General features: G+C 36.3%; 1 protein-coding gene across 1 annotated transcript in view; it reads left to right on the forward strand.

The window, feature by feature from the left end:
- The window catches only part of ptpn13 (protein tyrosine phosphatase non-receptor type 13), a 92401-nt gene that overhangs the window by 5705 nt on the left and 64701 nt on the right, over positions 1 to 21995 (forward strand). The window contains exons 2-7 of the mRNA XM_041251020.1: positions 5258 to 5434; positions 15629 to 15748; positions 18717 to 18886; positions 19587 to 19652; positions 20249 to 20434; positions 21319 to 21412. Of these exons, the coding sequence (XP_041106954.1) occupies positions 5407 to 5434; positions 15629 to 15748; positions 18717 to 18886; positions 19587 to 19652; positions 20249 to 20434; positions 21319 to 21412 (664 nt within the window). The 5' untranslated portion in view covers positions 5258 to 5406. The remainder of the gene's footprint in view (positions 1 to 5257; positions 5435 to 15628; positions 15749 to 18716; positions 18887 to 19586; positions 19653 to 20248; positions 20435 to 21318; positions 21413 to 21995) is intronic.

The raw sequence follows: 21995 nt of genomic DNA on the forward strand, positions 1-21995 counted from the left end.
GTTGTGACAGTACCGTCTTGCACTTCTTGATAATAGAAACAATAGTCAAAATTGGGATACTCAAATGCTTGGAAATCTTCTTGTATCCTTCTCCAGCTTTGACAATGAATAATTGTCTGCCTTAGGTCTTCAGATAGCTCTTTACTATTTCCAATATTGACTTTTTGGTAATGACAGCAATGGTACTACTGCATAGTAGTAGTTTCTGCATGTGAGTTGTATTGTATTGTTTGTAGTTAACATAATGTACGTTACTTATTGATTATTCTAAAAAAAAGCTGTACTAATAACGTGCATCATCTTACACTTTAAATATTCCAATAAACTTTACTGTGACCATGTGATTGTGGAGTTTTTGCTTTTGTTCTGATATATATATATGGTTGATGCACCATTAAAAGACGTAACTTACACTTGATCACACATGCTTGGAAGAATAAGTGGAAAACCCGTTTGTCACTGTTGTTCCATAGTTAAGGAATATACAGCATAGACTTGTTTCCACTTATCGCAAGTAAAACTGGACATGTACTGTGTCCCACATTTTATATTTTAAAACCTACATACTATATGAAAATCTATCTATGGGAAACTGAAGCCATACAAAAGGATTATTGTAAATTATTGTGGAAGTTTTGATTTTTTTTCTAAAGACCTTGAAATAAAAAAGATTGAATTTCTCGAAACTGTTTGGAATACACATTGCTGTTCTTCGTCTGAACGATTTATTTATGCGATGTCGCCACAAGCGAAACGTTTAAACTTGTGGCTCAACTGTTTTTCCCCAAGCAACGTGTGCTGGTAAATGAATCAATACAGACTGTTTAGTTTGATTTCATTTTGCTCAATGAAAGCTATTTAGCTTGATCACGTAACATATGCATGCCACAATCATTGTGTTTGGTGGAAGGACAGAGGCACTAATTAGAAACAGTCAGCGAATGGCACTGCTTGTAAAAAAAAAAAAACAACAAAAAAAAAAAAAAAACACAAGGCATCCAAGTGGAAAAAACGTTATAAAACAAATTGTAAAAAAAAAAAAAAAAAAAAAAAACCCTGAAAGATGCAGCCCAAGGAATACAAGTCACCCATGTACACACAACTAAAATATGACCGTGATACTAGTCACAGGGAGGTGAAGCAGTCCGGGTTGCAAACATACCCTCTGGTCACAAAAGAACATTTTCACAGACGGCAAGCCAGAAACACGCAGCTTCAAGATCACAGCTACGTTTTTGTTACTAAATAGTAACGTATTTATGCTATACATTACTATTTCCAAAATATATTTCAACACATTTTCAAGAGATGGCAAACAGAGAAAAAACAAAACAAACAACAACAAAAAAAAAAAAAACGTAGCTGTGATCTTGAAGCTGTGTGTTTCTGGCTTGCCGTCTGTGAAAATGTTCTTTTGTGACCAGAGGGTATGTTTGAAACCCGGACTGCTTCACCTCCCAAATCAATGCAACTACCGTAATATGTAGGCTGATATTCCTTTCCAGCAGAAAGTTTTCTTTTTACAACTAAGGTTGCTTTTTTAATCACACTTTGAGAAATCATGCTTAACTTTCAGATTCAGAATTTAACATTTCAATAGCTTTTCCAAAATCTGTTAATATATTAAACCATTCCATATCTATGCAAACCGATATAGATCTGTTTCTGAATTGCGGGGGCAGTGCAGTAAAGTACACCAAGCCAAAAAAATTGGTTTCTACATGTCTGTGTCATTGTTTTGAAATGGTTCCTCTCAGAAGTAAGCTGCTGTGCTTTTTATAGTCTGCTCTACACCCGCCTTTCCTTTCCATGATGAGTTCTGTTGAAATATTAAAATTAGGCTAAGGGGGTCAGTTGGATGTTTTGTATTGGTACATAGAATGTAATTTTTCCTTTATTCTAATCTTATTATAAAACACTTTCACATTTCAAATGTTCTAATTAGTTAGCAACAATACCGGTGGAAAATTAATGTTTGTTGAAATTAAAGTAAAATCTCTATGGGTAATGTTAAAGGTACTCCACACTACACTAAAGAAAGTAGATGAGGTAAAGCTTTTTTCATTGTGCCTCAGGGTATTGCTTTACCACTGGGTTTTTACAAACCTACAAAGGCTGAAGTTCTTCAAAGCACTGTTTTGGAGTTACATACTGTACATGCTTACTGAGGTGTTAAGTTTGTCAGTGTGTTTTAGAGCTGATTATTTGGATTGAATTCTGTTCAGAAACCAGGCATTGACGATCATTGTTTTGAGTGGGCTAATTTACACAGCTGCTTAGATCTGTGTGGGTTGCAGTTTTTGTAAATGTTGGGCTGATGTTGATTGCCCCTCAGATGCAGGAACAAATGTAAAGATGCTCTTCTAAAAGCATTATAAAACTCCCAAGAGGGTTATAACTGCAACCAACACCCTGTGTGAGCAAATTGACATCCTTATATTTGAATTGGAAGTTAGGTATGTCGTCTTCAGGATCAGCACTTTTAGTTTGCATGACAGCAAGTCTTTTATTCACTTAAAAGTTCAGGGCTGCACAGTGTTAATACTTGTATTCAGGTTAAACAAAAATAATATATTTTGGGTTATAGTTCTGTGGCTTGCAGCCCCATTGTGAGAACCACAGGTGCTCTTCCAAACTGAAAGTATTTCCACAGTCAAAACATTTAAAGAACATTTTATGATTTAAACTAAATATGAAGGTAATAAGCCATATCTTTTGTTCAGATTTCTTTATCGTTCTTTACAGTTTACTGTAAGCAATTGATAATCTCATAAATGCTGTAGAGGGTTTAATCAGTTATCCGCCAAGTATTTAAAATCTGAAGAGTGTGATAATCCAGAATTTCGTCTGCATGCTGTCTGCTAAATGACAATTATGACAGTACTGGATTGTAAATTAAATGTTTTCTAGGCTTTTTCTATGCTTTTGTGTTTTAATTGTTAAACCACATCTGTGAGTCTGGTGTACAGTCAAGTTCTCAAAAGGACTACAACAAGGCATACAGATCTATGGAAATGAAAAACAAATAGTCATAGATCAATTTTAGTGTTAGCATGCTGCACCTGGTGTATTATAACTAAAGGAACTTGTGAGGGCTTTGGAGTGAGTTGAAACTAAAGCACAGAATCTGTAGCGATGAAACTGCAGTTTCTTCACATCCCAAATTTAAAGGATGGAAAGAAAAACTAGCAAAGGACCAATATATATCCAACAAGAAAAAGGTGGCCTGTGGTAATGCCTTGCTTATTACTCTTTTAATGGTGATCAAAGGGTTGGTGGTTGTTTTAAATGTTTTTAAATTTAATATATATAATTGTCTTCACTTGCCGCTAAAAAAAAGCCCTTCCAGGAGTTCAACTTCAAACTTATTCCAGATGAAATGCAAAAAAGTGCTAAATTAGTAACCTGTTGGATTTGGTGCTTTTTTTTAAAAAAAACTTTTCCCACTGCTGTGGGAATCATGTAGGCTCACTGGTGTGTGTTATGTAGCTTTGATTCACTTTGATTTGCTGTCTGGGATCTTAAAGCTGCAGCATCAGTTTCATGAATCCCCTTTGTGAAGATTACCAAGTTACTGTGTTTGTGATCAGTTTTGGGAAATGGTTGTATGGTGTATAAGTTTGTTGTTTCCCTGAACGCTATCACCTCCTTTAAAGTTGCATGGTCTCATCCTAAATCTGCTATACCATATGAATGAGCCTAATATAGGAAAGTGTCAATATTAAGTATTAGCATAGTGTAGTATTAAATGAATAAAGGAATAAGCATATTCCCTGTTACAATTTAAACTAAGTAAAAGGCCACAGCTACTTATCACCAGGGATCCTAGGAATGCTGCGGAAAAACACAGATTGTTCTATGCTGTCGGAGAATTTTTAGTTTTACACTTGGGGCAGGGAAAAAAAACATGCAAGGCTTTTTTTGTTTGTTTGATAACCAAATTAGGGCTTCTGATTTTCGGTGCTTTACCCAGACTTTTCTACTCTCCTTTAAGAATTCAATTAATACCTGTTAAGCCGTTCGTGTATCTCAATCACAACTGAGAAACGGGTTAATAGTAAAATTGATTTAATTTACAGCATCTTTTTTCTGTGAAGCAACTAAATTCACTTTTAAATTAGCCAAGCCTTCATTTTTGATTAACGTGCAGAATGTACAAACGAGACTGCAACACGTTAAGCGACTAATCTTTATTAAAGCTGTAATGAAAAGTATTTTATACTGGACACATCTTTATTACAGTCATTTTGCATGGAGTCACTTCTGCTTTCAAATGAAAAAGTAAGACTTGCGATTTAAAAGCCCATTTAGTTGTTTCATAGAAAAACCCAGTAAATTAAAGCAATTTTACTATTAACATGTTTCTCAGTTGTGATTGAGATATATGAAAGGCTTAAGAGTAAGGCTGAGGCAATGCATCGATTTATCGATGTATCGTTTGACAACTATCGATAGTCAAGCCTGGGCATCATTTTTGTGTAAAGGGTTTAAGCAAAGGAAAGCTTTTATTTTTTATTACGTTTGGAATCTGCAGTTATTTTTTGCATTAAGCTGCAGAGCTTCTCTGATCCCCTCAGGTCTGACTCGCTGAATCTGCATGCGATTGAGCTCACCTTCTCCCCCCCTGCCCCGCCCCCCTGTGAGTGTTTACTGATGGGATTGGATCTGTGCGGGAGTTAAGAGCATTGTGCTAGAATTACAAATACTGTATCGGCCAAGCTACAATGCCTTTCGATGTCTAACAATTATTTTCTAAAGTAAGACAGAAAGAAAGAAATGTAAATAAAGCAATTTTTGTAATACTCCGGCAACACAATTAATTTGCTTGACCATTTAATGAGATGCAGAAGTCGCGCTAGCCTTTAAAAATGTGCATTTGTAAAAAGCATACCATCTCAAAATCTGCGTTTTCAACCATAAGATCTGAGTTTTACATATTGCATCAACATAGTTATTATTTTCCAGTGTAACTATTTCAGATTAACGAAGTTAACATGCAAAACAGTACACAGTATAAATAATGGTAATAGAAATAGACAAGCTTACCATGAAACATTTTCTTTTAAACATCCCCTGTTCACGACGTAAAAATCAGTGTTGTAGAACATGAACCGTGTCGTTGCGGGTAGCTGTCAACATCATAACTGTTTACATACAGTGTTGCTGTTTTAAATGTCTGAATGTCTGTGTTGTCTCTGCGGTAGCCCAGTCATAAGTTAGCTGGGTGGGACATAAACTGTGTTTCTTTCAATTACAGGTACTGACAGTACGTTCAGATGTCTGCAAGTTTTATGTAGCTGTCTAATCATAAGCAAGCAGAGGCCATTCAATTTTCATGCAGAATATCGTTAAGGCGAGTGAGTGGCCAAAGGGAAAGTGAAAGATCTGACAGCTGTCCAATCATTCATGAGCAGGCAGGGTGTTAATATGCCAGGTAAGCAAATTTCGCTGACTGTTATTGAGAAAAATAATACATTTTAGTATGTAGAATTTAATTTTCTATCTCCTATGTTTTTTTATTTATTTCACCAGACAAAGGAAACACTGTAGTATATTTAGTTACGAATCCACTTTCTCTGAATAATTGTACTGGAGATGAGCTATCTTTAAAACAGAATAGTCAGATTGAATTGTCAAATTGAAACAGCGAGACACTATCCTCTTTTATTTTAGTTTATTCGTGGTTGTCTGTGTAAACATGCTATTTAAAAATATTTGCATTGTGTATTTTATGTAAGTTATTGAAAGAATAAGCACAGCATGCACAATTACTGCCTGAGACTTGGCTTTATCAGAGTGAGCCAAGAATAAAAATAATTTATTAGAGAAATTTATTATAATATATATTATATCTATATAATATATATATATATATATATATATATATATATATATATATATATATATATATATATATATATATATATATATATATATATATATATATATATATATATATATATATATATATATATATATATAAAATAATTGGAAATCATCATTTGATACACCTGTATTTGTCACAGTAAGGCTTAAGCTAAGAACCTATGCAGTCAGTATGTCCGCAAACAGCCAAATAAGATCAATTTATGCCCGTGCCAAAATTACTTTGAGGACCACTGCACTAGGGGGTGTAGCATTCTGTGGCCTGTGGTCAGGACCACTCAGCGCTGCGATGTCACAGTGGTCCGGATCAACTTACATGTGAGTGGTCTGAGTGGTCTGGACCACTGTGACATCACAGCACTGAGTGGTCTGGACCACAGGCCACAGAATGCTACAACCCCTTTTATGTATAGGTAGAAAACAACACAAATAAAGATGTTAGACAAATGATAGGCTTTTTCAATTATCACAGAAATGTACATGGCCTATACATTCATACATACATACGTACATTCTTGCTTGTGTCTTCAAATATATATGCACACACACAGTATTGTGCAAAGGTTTTAGGCAGGTGTAAAAAAAAAAAATGCTGTAAAGTAAGAATGCTTTCAAAAATAGACATGTTAATATATTATATTTATCAATTAACTAAATGCAAAGTGAGTGAACAGAAGAAAAATCTACATCAAATCCATATTTGGTGTGACCACCCTTTGCCTGCAAAACAGCATCAATTATATGTACACTTGCACAAAGTCAGGGATTTTGTAGGCATATAGTCAGGTGTATGATTAAACAATTATACCAAACAGGTGCTAATGATCATAAATTCAATATGTAGGTTGAAACACAATCATTAACTGAAACAGAAACAGCTGTGTAGGAGGAATCAAACTGGGTGAGGAACAGCCAAACTCAGCTAACAAGGTGAGGTTGCTGAAGACAGTTTGCTGTCAAAAGTCATACACCATGGCAAGACTGAGCACAGCAACAAGAAACAAGGTAGTTATACTGCATCAGCAAGGTCTCTCTCAGGCAGAAATTTCAAGGCAGACAGGGGTTTCCAGGTGTGCTGTCCAAGCTCTTGAAGAAGCACAAAGAAACGGGCAACGTTGAGGAGCGTAGATGCAGTGGTAGGCCAAGGAAACTTACTGCAGCAGATGAAAAACACATCATGCTTACTTCCCTTCGCAATCGGAAGATGTCTAGCAGTGCCATCATTTCAGAATTGGCAGAAAACAGTGGGACCCTGGTACACCCATCTACTGTCTGGAGAAGTCTGGTTAGAAGTTGACTTCATGGAAGACTTGCGGCCAAAAAGCCATACCTTTGACATGGAAACAAGGCCAAGCGACTCAACTATGTACGAAAACACAGGAACTGGGGTGCAGAACAATGGCAGCAGGTGCTCTGGACTGATGAGTCAAAATTTGAAATATTTGGCTGTAGCAGAAGGCAGTTTGTTCGCCGACGGGCTGGAGAGCGGTACACGAATGAGCGTCTGCAGACAACAGTGAAGCATGGTGGAGGTTCCATGCAAGTCTGGGACTGCATTTCTGCAAATGGAGTTGGGGATTTGGACAGAATTAATGGTCTCCTCAATGCTGAGAAGTACAGGCAGGTACTTATCCATCATGCAGTACCATCAGGGAGACATCTGATTGGCCCCAAATTTATTCTGCAGCATGACAACGATCCCAAACATACAGCAAAAGTCATTAAGAACTGTCTTCAGCATAAAGAAGAACAAGGAGTCCTGGAAATGATGGTATGGCCCCCACAGAGCCCTGATCTCAACATCATCGAGTCTGTCTGGGATTGCATGAAGAGAGAGAAGCAATTGAGGCTGCCTAAATTCACAGTAGAACTGTGGTTAGTTCTCCAAGGTTGTTGGGCCAACCTACCTGCCGAGTTCCTTCAAAAACTGTGTGCAAGTGTACCTAGAAGAATTGATGCTGTTTTGAAGGCAAAGGGTGGTCACACCAAATATTGATTTGTTGTAGATTTTTCTTCTGTTCACTCACTTTGCATTTTGCACAGTACTGTGTATGTGTGTATGTATTGTAATACGGCAGGGAGGGGGTTAAAATCCTTCCCTACCTAAAATATGTGAGAATGCACATTTGGGTGTTTAATGGGTGTAATTGTTTAGTTATTTAGTAATCCCCTGCAACTGGTGTTAATTTACAATTAGCACCAGGAGCAGGGGATTACTAAACAATAAAACAATTAAGACACATTGCATTGTCACATGTTTTATCAGGGAAGGATTTTAACCCCCTCCCTGCTAGATATATATACACACACACACACACACAAATAATACACCAAATGTCTTAAGCTGTAGTTGGCAGACTTTTGGATGTTTTTATAGTGATTATTGCATGGCTGTTTTGAAGGAGCATGGTGTAATTTAAGTTGCTTGCTACCCTGGCAGCATGACAAGTTAATACCTTGTAATCAAGGTTCTTTAACTGTAGCTCTGTCTGAAACCTTTTACATGGTGTGTCATTATTTTAGGCAGGCAGGAAGGGAATGCTTTTTAACCAGTTAAACTTGTGTAATGCTGAGTAAGCTTGTATTTTTGCCAATTAAACCTTTGTTTACTGGCTGTTAATTTGGTTTTAAATAAAAGGCTGTAATCCAAATACTAAAGCTATAACATGTTTCAGCCATTAGCTTTTTGATGATGGAGCTAAACAAAGTATTTTATTTGTTTAAAAAAATAATAAAAACTTTGGTTGGCATACTACTTATGTTGATTTTAAGTGCATGTTAGTTTAATATTTCTTCAGTGATTTTAGTTTAGTTTTTTTATGCTTTGTTTTGATGCATTTTTCATCAGCTAAATTGCTTGAATTAAAATAACTGGTTGTAAGTAGATGACTGGCCAATACTATTCGGGTTTTGTTCGATTTCTGTTGGTTACGTGTGTGTGTGTGTGTGTCAACAGTCACACTAGCTTTTATGTTCCTGTGTTCCTGAAACACACATACCCCAAACTCAAATATACATTTTAACACAAAGGCTAATAAACTCCAGGGATGTGCATTTTGGTACATTTGTTCGAATGTTTAATCTATGCGGCATGTAGTCGTTTAAAAAATCTGTCTGTGTATTGATATACTAACAGTAGACCCTTTGCATGACGGAGACTGGATTCTAAGCACTGTTTGTTGTCACCATCTACGTGTGTTTTAATATTTTTCGGCATTCCAATAACAGCAACAGCATCGCTGTGTCTTAAACGAATATTCTTGAAAAACTGTACATCCATGCGTATATGCTTTTTTTTTCTTTTTTTGCCTAGCAGCTCTTTCACACACTACATCTTGATAAACAAGCCATGGATATTTAATCTCTCATTCAAAATTATAAGAACGTATATTTGGTTTGCGTTTTTGTGCGTTACTACTGCTTGCAACTGCTTCGGTCACTGTAGTAGATGGCTGAGATACAGATGAGCAATCTTCGTGAGAATCCCCTGAAATTGCTGATTGCTTAGCAAAAAAACTTCCGATTGACAACTGACTTGCTGTTAGTGTACACTCTGCACTAGATATTAATTTTTATGCTTAAAAAAAAAAATAAAAAAAAAATCCTATAAGGATATCCCTGTTAAACTAGTGCGGAAAATAACAAAAGCACAACGTTAAATTAGGCGACTGCAAAAATGAAATACAAGTTAAAAGTAGGATCGGGAATAAACAATTCATGTAATTTGTCAGCTCTGAAATAAAATTAAAAGGACCAGAATTAGGCTCAGGTAAAACCAAAGAGTGTTTTGTAATTAACAGCTTTTTCTGTGTTTTAATTATGAAACAGAATCTGCTAAATTTTTCACCTGATTAAAAAATAAAACTCAAACTTCAAGCCCTACGTGTGTGTTGGCATTTACTTTTTCCAAAATACTTGTTTTATTTTTTAGCAATATGGGCCTCTGTTAATATGGGGCATAATACATTCTTTTAAAATAAAATAAAGTGCACGGTGGGATAGTACTATCATATTAATCTCTAATGTTCATTGTGCTGGTAGGAACTGTAACCAAGCTATTCTAATAGTATTGGTGTGTGTAAGCATTACTAAACATGAAACGCTACTTCAGTGTGGACACTAAAGTTTGAGCCGGATTAATTGAAAAGTTATTTAGTACAGTTCTTGAGATCGGTTATGTGGTGTGGACAGGGCCTAAAAGTAAATATCCTTAATACTGCAGGCAAAGCCAAATATGAGGCTCATTGCTGCCACCTACAGGACTGGAGTGTACCTTAATCAATACTATTATATTGCAGTTTTGTTTTTTTTAAACAAGCAGTCATTGCTGCAGTGTAATAGATTACCACGAATATGCAAGTCTGCGTCGCTTTCCATTCTGTGCATCCCGTGAATGCAAGACAAAATCCGTCCAATGGATTTATTTTGCATCTAGGGTGCAAAATTTTGCGTTAACATGACCTCTGGTGTATGTGACCCTGTTTTACAGTAAATAGTTATTCTTTTTTTTTTTTTTTTTTTTTTTTTTAACAAACTCCCTGAAATTACATCATTGTCACTAGGGGGAGCCACTGGTTTTGCCGTGTATTTCCATACATTACTGTGCGTATAAATAGTCCTGTCACTCAAGGCAGTTCAATCAAGCAAGCAACATGAAACGGACAAGCGTGCAGAGAAGTGAACTGGTCAAGTGTTGTGTTTTTTTATTGTTTTGTATTTTTTTTTTTTTTTTTTTACAGGTATTATGGATCAAATGAGAGCCATGACCATACCGCCTTATAACCTGTTCCGCGGTGTATAAGGCCACCTTAGATTAAAGCAATCGTGTAGAGCCATAAAGCTGTTTTTAGTACAGTATGATTTAGATTGTGTTACATTTTTGTTCTTTAAAATGATCTAAAGCAAATACAAAAATGAATGTGTACATTGTGTAACATTTAAATGCAAAGAGTTCGCAAGAATTCGGTAGACCACCAGTGAAACTATTAAAGGAATAGGTTTACATTTTGAAAATCTCCTGCGGCAGTGCTCCAGCAATAGCTAAGGATGTTGATCCTTGATACACTTGTTTTTTGTGTTTTTATTTGTTACGGGATCAAACCGAATTATCTAGTGTGGCATATTACAAGTTAAACATACCACTGTTTTATAGTTTGGATCTAAAACCTTGAAATGTAGTGTTGACTTGGTTACGTTTTGGAAACTCTCACACTACATCGTGGATTTAAAAATTAGATCAAGCTGAATTTATGTTTTGGTTAAGTTTATTGTTTGTATTAAACCCATAGTAAATAAAGAACGGATTTTAATTGCAGATTAGCCTTGGGTTTAGACACCTACTTTACAATAAATTATAAACAATGTAACTAATTTATATTTTCCACAAAGTGTGTTATGCTTGGTTTTTTAGTTTTTGTGAGATGTTTCCTCCTGATTAGAGGAGGAGACAAAAATGTAATTTTGCAAACCAGCAAAAGTGTATGTGCTCGGGTCAGCACTATCTGTCTTTTTGCCATCTCTGTTGTTCTCAAGCAAAACCTCTAATTTTATGTTGTTTCTTTTATAAGGTCCTGGTCTTTAGCGTACATGTTAAAGTGATACTCTACCTGACTGTATTTAAAAGCAAATTGATGTATAGAGTAAATTATTCAATAGTTTTAAACATGCTGTGCTGATCTCAAAGCTTTCATTTAGAGGCCATGTATAATATAAATGAGTAGATAACCTCGATATAGAAAATCTTGCCTAGATGGCAAAATTACAATTCTCTGCTAAGAATGTCACATACATTTTGTTGCGCTCGACATCTTCCAGGAACATATGGATGTGATTTTCACAAATATTTTTGTAAGTAGTCTCATTACACTTTTCATCAGCATTTCAGCTGAAACAGCATGCACTGTATTTATTTAGTTAAGTACAAAACATGTATGGCGTTGCTGAGCTGTTTATCATACGCAGGTCTTGTGTGTTTTAAGATCCCTCAGGACCTGTCAAACACCATTGAGGGTATTATTGGCCTCGATGACCAGCCCCCCCCCCCCCCCCCCCATTTTCTTTGTGGGGGGGGGGGGGGGGGGGGGGGGGGGGTTGTTAAGTCTATAAAAAAATAAATTTATGCTTGGCAGTATGTGCATAACAAATACGTAACAGTAACTAAATAAATGAGTTTCTCCTGATTCCTGCTGGATTTTTAGATAAAGTTTTCTACTCAAATGGGAACATATGGATATATATATATATATATATATATATATATATATATATAGATATATATATAATATCATATATATATATATATATATATATATATATATATATATATATATATTATATAATATATATTATTTATGTAAAATCATTATTTATGTTCTTGGAACCAAAAAGGAACAAACCTTTAAATTATAAAGACGCCACAGTTTAAGTCCTTCTGTAGAAATATTTCCCCTCAAAGACCCCACAACAAAGGGGAACTCCTAACACCAGCAAACTCAAACGTTTCAAAGGAAATAAAATTGATTGGATATTAAAATTAACATATTGTTTAACATTGCAATAGTTAAACAACCTTTCTGTTTACCTTTAAGTGTTTGATCTTTTCCAAAAGACTTGGACAAGGCTTTTTACAAACTAACCATGAATTTGTTCTGCTTTTACCATGAAGTGTAAAATCCCACTCAATTTTCTAATCCTCTACCCCATTTATTACGCATTAAATATTAGGACTAAAATTTTACCTGCTTATTGTAGACATTTGGCTACATGCTATATTTCAGCCAACAGTGACCAAAACACAAAGGGGTAGTTTCACAGACCCCTATTAGCACTAATCTTTGACTGCCTTACATAAGGTAATATTGGGGTCTGTGAAACCTTAGGAAAATGTTTGCTGGCAATAAGAAAGTCGGTCAACAAAAGCATATTGCTGTTAACAGGGAAATTCCCGGAGCAACATTTTGCCTAGACAATTTGTGTCGCTGTCATTGCAGCTATATAAGGTTTACGTCTCCAGATTAAGGCATCTTCTGCAGGTCTACACTTTAGGCTTTTTGGCTTTAGGTATTGTCCCAAAATGTATACTGTACAAGGGTAATGGGCACTCCTAAAACCGTGGGTGTTTATGCACAAGGTGGAGAAAACAAAGCCGCTCCGATTTGTTATTGTTGCTGAAATTGCAGTTTTCACTTGTATTTGTGAGTAGGGCATGTTGAGGCCTTAGTGTGTTGACCTGTAGCTCACCTACCTGAAATTGCACTAACTAGCAAGGTACTTACTGCCTGTCAAAAGGCACAACCCTCTAACATGAACTACTGTACCACACTCACAGAATGAATTCAATTACCACACAATGGCACAAATAGATATACTTGTTGGTTAGTAACTTTTACAATAAAAAAAAATCTGTAAACCAAAGGTTCGTTTTTCAGTATACTTTTGCATGACCCCTGTGTAGTTTATATTGATGTCTCCCTTTTTATCTAAACTGACTTATTTAGATAAAGGAAAGCCAAGCTAATTTTATTTTTTTTTTTCCCCCAAAAGTGAGCCTTCTAATTAACAGTAAAAAATGCAAACTCAGGTCTGTAGTCTTAAGGCTTCTGTTTGACTTGAGGATATTACTTGGATACTTCTTAATTAGTTAATGTTAGTAAGCTAGGAGTCTACCCATTAACCCAGAGGTTGTATGCTTAGCATTATCAGTCAGTCACTTATGTATGGACTCACTACTGAACTACTCTGATCTGTGGCTAACCAGGGTCAAGTCACGCCCCAGGCTCGAAGTAGACATCACAGAAATACTTAACAATGGGGGGGGGGGAGCTTTATTGCTCTGCAAAGATACTTTCTGCAGGCTTAGATGGGGGAAGGTGTTTCTTTAGGGTCATGTGGAAGGCTGTGAGTTTTGACCATGACTAATTTTTGCCCACCCCCAGCATGTTAGTAGCTTTGATATTTTAAGGCATAAGGTTTTGTAATTTAGGCCATGTCGCCCCTACTTGTTTGATGCCACTGCAGCAACTTTCACTAACAGTGTAGGTGCTTTAACTTCCAATTGACCTTGTTGAGAAGAATTTCGATTACGTGCTTCCACCAACAGGGAGTGTTTTATGAGCAGATACTCCTCTGTATGCTTAACCAATTTAAAACATATGCTATCTGGGCCAGGACTGCACAGATTCTCCAACTTTATGGGTATCAATAAATGAGCTAAGTAAGACCTGGAAGGAAGTTAAGTTGGTTCATTTTCAATTTGGGGTGTAGATAGAACAAAGAGCTGTAGGGATCTGACCTCGAGTACTGGTATTATGCACCCCTGGTTTATAATCTTATGTTGATGTCTCATCGACAGTTGCCTAAAATACACGGGAACGCCTGTATTGGAAGCTGTGCATCAAATATTTGACAGTACGTCCTCTGCAATCCTCAGTAAAACAAGGCTTTGGTTTAGACAACACTTGTATCAACTCAGATTTTCATATACACCAGAAATAATTCCGGCCTGACACCCTGCAGATGTTATTGTTTGGAATGGGATCATTTATGTGAGGCAGAATTAATTGGATGAAATTTCAGGAAGACTGCATGCATTTTGAGCTTTAGGACACAAGCAATTAGATACAAATCAGGGCAATAATAAAGAACTCCCATGTTAACCTAATTAGTTTGTGCAGTATAATGCTGGTGTTTATTGTATGCAAACTTTTTTATTTTTATTTTTATACTTGCTTTTAATATCATCTCCTGCTGCCAACTTGCCAGGATCCCTTTGAAAATGAGATGTTCCTGGTTTCTAGGTTATTTTCATACCCATTTTTGAATGAGCTGTATCATAATAATTGTCAGTTAACCCATTTGAAAGCTGGAATAGTTCTTGATTCTTGCTGTTTTTAAATCTATCATGGATAAACTGAGTCACGGTCGATACACACCAGCTGCTACACACATCAGCCGACAAGATATCTGCGCAGTAACATAACCATACACACCTGAAGCGACACAGACATGATGCGACAGATTTGGAAACTGCCAGATCTATAATCTATTACAGATTGCTATTGCCAGAACTATGATCAAGACTGGTACATATTTGTTAACATGATGTGGAAATGAGTGTCTTCTCTGACTGTACTTCAACACATATGGCAATAAATCATACATACCAGGTTTATCCAGTTCATTCAACATGGACTCCTATATATTGTCTTTCATCTCTATTTATAGTTGCGATGATATTTGTCATAAAGCTCTGGGTATTTTTCAATGGTGACTTTTATTTTGTTCACACTGGTGGACACGGTACATTGAAGCTGTTCTCTGATTGGCACGTAAAAAAAAATAGGATTCAATTATGTTTATTTTGCATCGCTCCAGTGTCGGACTGGTGTTTCCTCCGCATTGCCTGGGGTGTCGCCTGTGGTGTCAAATGCTTATCAAAAGTATAGGGTCTGTTAATTCTGTCGCATTACTGCACATTTCCCATTGTCACATCGTGTCTGGTGTGCAACGGCCTTTAATGTTAAACAATTGGGTTTATTACCTTCATTGTGTATATTACCTGATCTGTAACCTGCTGTTCAAATATCTCACTTTTAAATAATACCTTGTTGTCTCACTGAATCATTGGTCGTTCTAAATGCATAAATAATAACTAAACTTCATTAAGTAAACACCCTGTCAACTGCTGTAACTCTTCAATCAGCTGTTTATTTCCTGTTTGTTTGTTTTCCCCTTTTTTCTTCAGGGAAGATGCATGTGTCTCTGGCGGAGGCCTTGGAGGTGCGGGGAGGGCCCCTGCAGGAAGATGAGATCTGGGCCATCCTGAGTCAGAGTACAGAGAGCCTCCAGGAGCTCCTCCGCAAAGGTAACGCAACTGGGACCTCTTGTGTTGAAGATACCCGATGCAATGCCTCTGCATGTAGACCAATGTGGATCTCGCCTGGCTACACTGGTGGGAGTTATACCTAATGTTCAGCTGGAACTACTAAAATGCATACTAACACAAAAGGGCTAGATTTACAAAGTTCACCCAATTTTGTTTGTAAGTCAATAAAAAGCTATTCATGTTTCAAAAGTAGAAATAGACAGCTCCGAGTGTTTCTATCTACATAGTTTCTTTTTTTTCCTTCTACAATAGTTTTGGAAATTGGGGGGGGGGGGCTTGTATTTGAAAAAAGTCTTTGCTAACCAGCTATTGGTATATCCAAGATAAAAAAAAGCATGTAACTGTGACGCATAAACAACATTTGAAAGTCATATGGTTTGATTTATTTGAAGTTACAAAATAAATTAAATACCGTATTACTTCAAGTTGGCGCAGTTGATCAATATAACTGTGGTGCTTAAGAGGACGGCCTTTATACGAGGGCGACCTTTATTAATAAAACTACGATTTTCAAACGCTGCAATATTTTATTACACGATCTGTGACATTTTTGAAATATTGCGGTTACTTATTTTCTGTAATACGGTAGCCTACCTGTATGTAGCAGCGTGTAGGCTAACCTACTTTGACTACGGTACATTTGTTGGTGACAGTTACCTATTATGTGGGAGTTGGAAGGTCAGGAGTACTGTACCAGCGAATCAGTAGTGTGTATTGGTTGTTAAGGGGCGGGCAATGCTGTTATGGCAGTTAAGTCCAAGAGTGTAACACAGATGTTTTTCTGGACCAAAAATTACCTCAAAATATCAGTTTGATTTCTGCAAGAACTACAGTATATCCTACTTGTTTTTTTTTCTCTCACTGTAACCTGCTTGTTTGTAATTTCTCTGCAAGAGAAACTGAAACTAAATCTTGCCATAAATAGTAAGCCCATTGTTTTTATTTGTACGGGAATTACAATTGAACTAAAAACAAAACAACAAAACCACCTATAAAAACTTCAGAAAGACTGCTGTTCTGAACGTAGTTTATCTTGCATTTTCTTTCAGAACTGTACTACCATAAAATCAAATGTGCTTACTATGTGTGTGTACATTAGTAGATTAAGGCTCCCGTCTCTTCGGGGGCATTACATGTACATAGTCAGTGTTGCATATTTATTTGTTTACTGTGTGTGGTTTTTTTTTTTTTAGTAGGGGGAGAAAAAAATACTTTAATGATTTATTGATAGCTGCGTTTATTAGAGGGCGGCCTCTATTATAAAGCTGATGTATGACAACAGCGTCAATACGAGGGCGTCTTTTAATTTGAGGGCGGCGCCAAATGGAAGTAATATGGTATTTGGCTGCTTGATATGAAATTCATGAAGTCATGTCTGTAACTAATGAGATTCAAAACATTTTGTCTCTAGCTTACCATCTCAGGAGGTTCTGTGTTTGGATGAGCATGTCTTTCATAATACAATACACGTTCTGTCCTGTGATTTTCTTGTTTACAAAATGGTTTATTAATTTTAGACCTCCTGTGGTGTTGAGATCTAAAAGACCACAATTCTCATTTTATGTTCTGCTTCCATTAACCCCCCCCCCCCCCCATAAAAAAATAAAATAAAAAAATGGGGGGGGGGGGGGGGGGGGGGGTGTTTTCACACAAATATTTTACCTTCATTTGGAAGCAAATTAACAACAGTATAAGTTTAAGTTTAAAGTATCTTCTGAACTGGTGTCTTTTTATAAGCAACAGCCAACCAGTGAAATTAACCGATTTTATATTGTATGTAAGCACATTTTAAATATAATGTCCTTGGGAAAGATTGGAGTTTGGTTTTACACCTTTGTCTGTGGGTGTGTTGCTGAGCACAATGAATACACATAGTCTACAGGATATGGAATCCACAAGCTCTTAGTAAATTGTCTCCTAAGGCAAAAGAGATGGGGGTTAGCAGTAGGCTCTGGAAAGTACAGAATGTTACTCTGTTCAGAGTGGTGCAGATTCGCAAGGCTGCTGCTTGGATGAAGATCTCTGGGCAGACGCCAGCTTCCTTTGGCACATACAGTTGTCTACATGCATAGGACCAGATTTCCAGTAGGCCTGATTACACTATGTAACACAATTTTTGTTCCTTTGCTTTTGTGACCAGGACAGTTATATTTCAAAACATCACTATTTCCAATGGGAAAACAGGCAAATGTGTGTCTTTTCGTTCACATAAAGTCAGAAAAAAACAACCTATGAATCCAAATTAACATGTATTTATACTAAAGTAATACTAAAATGACTACAAAAGATTTAGAAGCGAGTAGTTTTTCGAGATTTACGATTATACATTTTTTAGGCAACATGCCTGTCAACTTGGAAATGGAAAGTACGAGAAAAAAAAAACTGACAGCTTAGTACTAGTGGGAGGACACTTGGTGAATGCAGTAGCTAACTACATCGAGAGCAGCAACTTCCTGGACAATAATATTAAGGCAGGACTAGTGACTATGAAAGACATTTAATGGATTTTTTTTCAGGTAGAAAATAAGGAGAGATATATGTACAGTAGTAATTGAAAGTACTCCATGACTTCAAGGTAATGTTGCATTTTACCCAATCAAAATAACTTTTACTCACAAAATGGGTCATAATTGGAAAGAATTACTGAATGACCCAAAACCTTATCTGGAGTGCTGGTGCCCCTTCTGAAGTCAGCCCTCCCATGGTTGTTGATGAATAGTTGCATACAACTCTGTTTAGATTCAATGATACAATGACCTTGGATACAAAATCATCTTTGGAATAATTGTATTTGGACAACCAATGAAACAATATTTTTGGCTTCTATTCCTTTAGATCATGACTTATATTCAGTCTTTGCACCAGCAGCCCCTTGAGCTTAGTGCATAAAGTTTAACATATCCATTTTAAAGTTTAACATGTTGATGTCCACTTTATTTCATTCCAGCTGACCTTGCTGCTCTGGGTTTCATCATCTCCCCCTGGTCTCTGCTGCTGCTCCCGTCTGGTAATGTCTCCTTTACTGACGAGAACGTTGCACACCAGGACATCCGAGCTTTCACAGCACCTGAAATTCTCCAGGGACAGTCCTTGTCTTCACTATCTGATATAGAAAAGGTGACCTTTCTTCCCTAAGGAAGCTCAATGTTTTGCATCACCCTATAGAATTAACTAATTTCTGCTTCATAAAGTTGAATGAAAGCTGCTGAATAATCATACATTAAAATATTGAATTACATACCACTTAGTAATTGAAAAATATGACATTTCAAAATCTAACATGAAATATTGTACTACTGTGGCTTCCAGTAGACTTTTTTGCAAAATAATTGTGTAGTTTCTTTTATTACATGAATTTAAATAAAATATCTAAATTCAATCCATTCCAAAAATTCTAGGTAATGCAAAACTTGTGGCCATATATGTGCAGTAGTAAGACCAATATACTTAAAGTTAAAATGAAAAACACAAATAAACTACAGTGCGCCATGGGGTGGGTTTTGTTTCTGTTCAAGTTTCGTATCAGGAAGGTCAGGGGGCATTTTATGTTAGATGGTAAAGTTGTTTTACAATTGTATTATTCCTACTTCTTATATACAAGGAAATTATGTAGTTTACACAGTGCTGATTCCCATAACATGTGACGTGCATACTGAAAGCAGCGTTGGTCACATTCAGATATAAGAGAATTACAGTGAGACTGCATGACCCCAGGATTAAGCTAAGGGGTGTAGATACAGCACTGCACCTTGTAATAGTGCTTAATTACAAACTGTTTTAATTCTCTCAAGATCTTGAACTGCTTGGTGTTTTTCAGATTCACATTTACTCGCTTGGGATGACTTTGTTTTGGGGAGCTGACTATGAAGTACCTCAGAGCCAGGTAGGTTCATTCAAATGACTCTAGTTTAACTAGTGTTGGAGTCTTAAAGCAGTCTTTTTCATCTTTGCACTAAAGCGCTTTTGTAATATTGATAAATAAAATAAGCAGGAATTTGCTATAGTATACATGTAGTTATGTATTTTAGTATTTATAAATATAGTATTTACTAAAAACAGATAAATAAATACAGGCTTAAGTATAGCATATATTGTTCCAAAGAAAAGTTATCAACTACTTTGGAATAATAGCGCAGATGTGTAAAGAAGAAACTTTTATTTTTTTGTATTACTGTTTGTATTATATGTTATGCAGCTACATTGTTATGAATTGAGTGTGAGGCTATACCCTTATAAAATAACAAAGTGTAATAAAGCAAAGTGAAAGTATGGTAAAGCGTAGGTAAGCATTGTAAAGACCTGCAAGGTCTGGTAAAGCATATAAAAAAAGAATGGCAAACAAGAGTAAAGTGGTAAATGCAGAGTATAACCATAGGGAAATCATGGTACAACTGCAAAAATACCATGCAAAATACTGTGATAAACTTTTATAAGGGTATCCCAATGAGCAAAAATGATAGAACCGTCTGCTACTTTCAGCCAATGAAGCTTGGGGAGCATCTCAATAGCATGTTGCTGAACATGTGTGAGGATACTGTTTACACCAGAGTGTCTGTGCGGACAGTTTTGGATGCCTGCAGTGCTCATATCAGGAACACCAATTGTGAGCCCTCATTCTGCTACGTGAGAAAGCTGGTTAGACTGGTGTTGGGCAGCCTCACTAGGGTAAGTAGTGTCCTGATCACAGTATGCAAAGTTTTCTCTAGATAACAAATATTTCCAAGGTTGCCCATGTTTTTCTCTGATAGATGTTTTTGTATTGGGATATACATATATACGCAACTTGTCGCACAAAGTGTCAGAATCTGGGGGTATAATGAGATTCCTGTCCATCTGTATTTACTCTACATACTGTAAGTGTGCCCAGACAATACATTATTACTTTATTGCTACTGAAGCCCACAATGAGTCGCTCCTGGAGCATTGCTTGATTGGAAACAGTTTGTGTATTGTCCACTGCATTCAAGACTGTCTTGATGGAGACATTTAGTCAATACAGCCATGTTGGAGAATGCATAGGCACCCTCTATCATGCCTCTTGTAAAGGAGATTATTCTGCTAACCCATGATTTTGTTCCCCTTTACATGTATTTGTATTAGTGTTCATGGATACGTGATAAGTAGTGTTCCACATTTCCAGTTTATTCCAAAAAAATACAGCATTTTTAACTGAACGTCGGTTTTTACTGATTTAACTCGTATTATTTTTATTTATTTATTTATTTTGTGTCTACTATTCAATATTTTTGCGATACTGTTTTCTAGGAAATACACAATATTTAGAATTATATATATATTTTTTTTTTAATCCCTATTTTAATATATGTAAGTAAACCGAAAAATTCCCGGGACATTTTTTTTTTTTTTAAAGATAAAAACCAAAAATGCAGAACGCTAATTATAGGTTATATACAGGTGTGTGAAACTGGTGCAAAGGCAAACGTGCTGGTATTTATAATCTCAGAATCCTGATTTTTAAAACCCATTTGCCTAAAGTTGCACACTAAAGAACAGCATGATCATGGCTGGGTTTCTCTTCCCTTGCACAGTTGGATGGCCTGTTATCAAGTGGTGACAAGGAGGCCCTGCCAGACCGGAGTAGAGAGATTCGAGATCGTTTGAGAGGAAAAGGGCTGCCTGCAGGTAACTTGGATTATTGATTTATTTCTTTTAAAAGAACATCTCTTGAACAAGACCGTACTTTGATTTAGTACAGTAGCAGCAGTAAGCAGCAAAGTGTATTTAAAACTTTCAATTTTGGCAGCCTACAAATTGGTTTTGTAATTCCCTTGTAATTGGCAGAGGGAGTGTCTGCTCTTCCAAAATTGTAAATATTTGTTGTTTAAAGTAAGACTGTTTTTCATCTGTATAGAGATAGACAAAGTAAAAGTGACCTTTTGATCCCCCTAAACTGAACATATGAAACCTTTGTTAGACTCCAGTTTCTATATTTCTTAGGAAATGCTGTTTTATCTATTTCAGTTTTTGTCTGATGGCAGCAGAAATACAGTGTGGTGTGCTGAATTGAAAATATATGATTTAATTCAGATGAGTCATCTCTCATGAAGCTAAACTGAAATAGGAAATCAATCCGCCTCTGTCTGAGTCTTGGGTGTTGACAGGCTTGTGCACACTAAACTGTGTGACCGTTGGCTAAAAGAAAACCAGGAGAACATCCAAGAGGCCACCATTAAGTGTGTTTGTGAAATGAAAATTGACTCCTTTG

The sequence above is a fragment of the Polyodon spathula genome, chromosome 1 (genome assembly GCF_017654505.1).
Source record: "Polyodon spathula isolate WHYD16114869_AA chromosome 1, ASM1765450v1, whole genome shotgun sequence".
NCBI lineage: Eukaryota > Metazoa > Chordata > Actinopteri > Acipenseriformes > Polyodontidae > Polyodon > Polyodon spathula.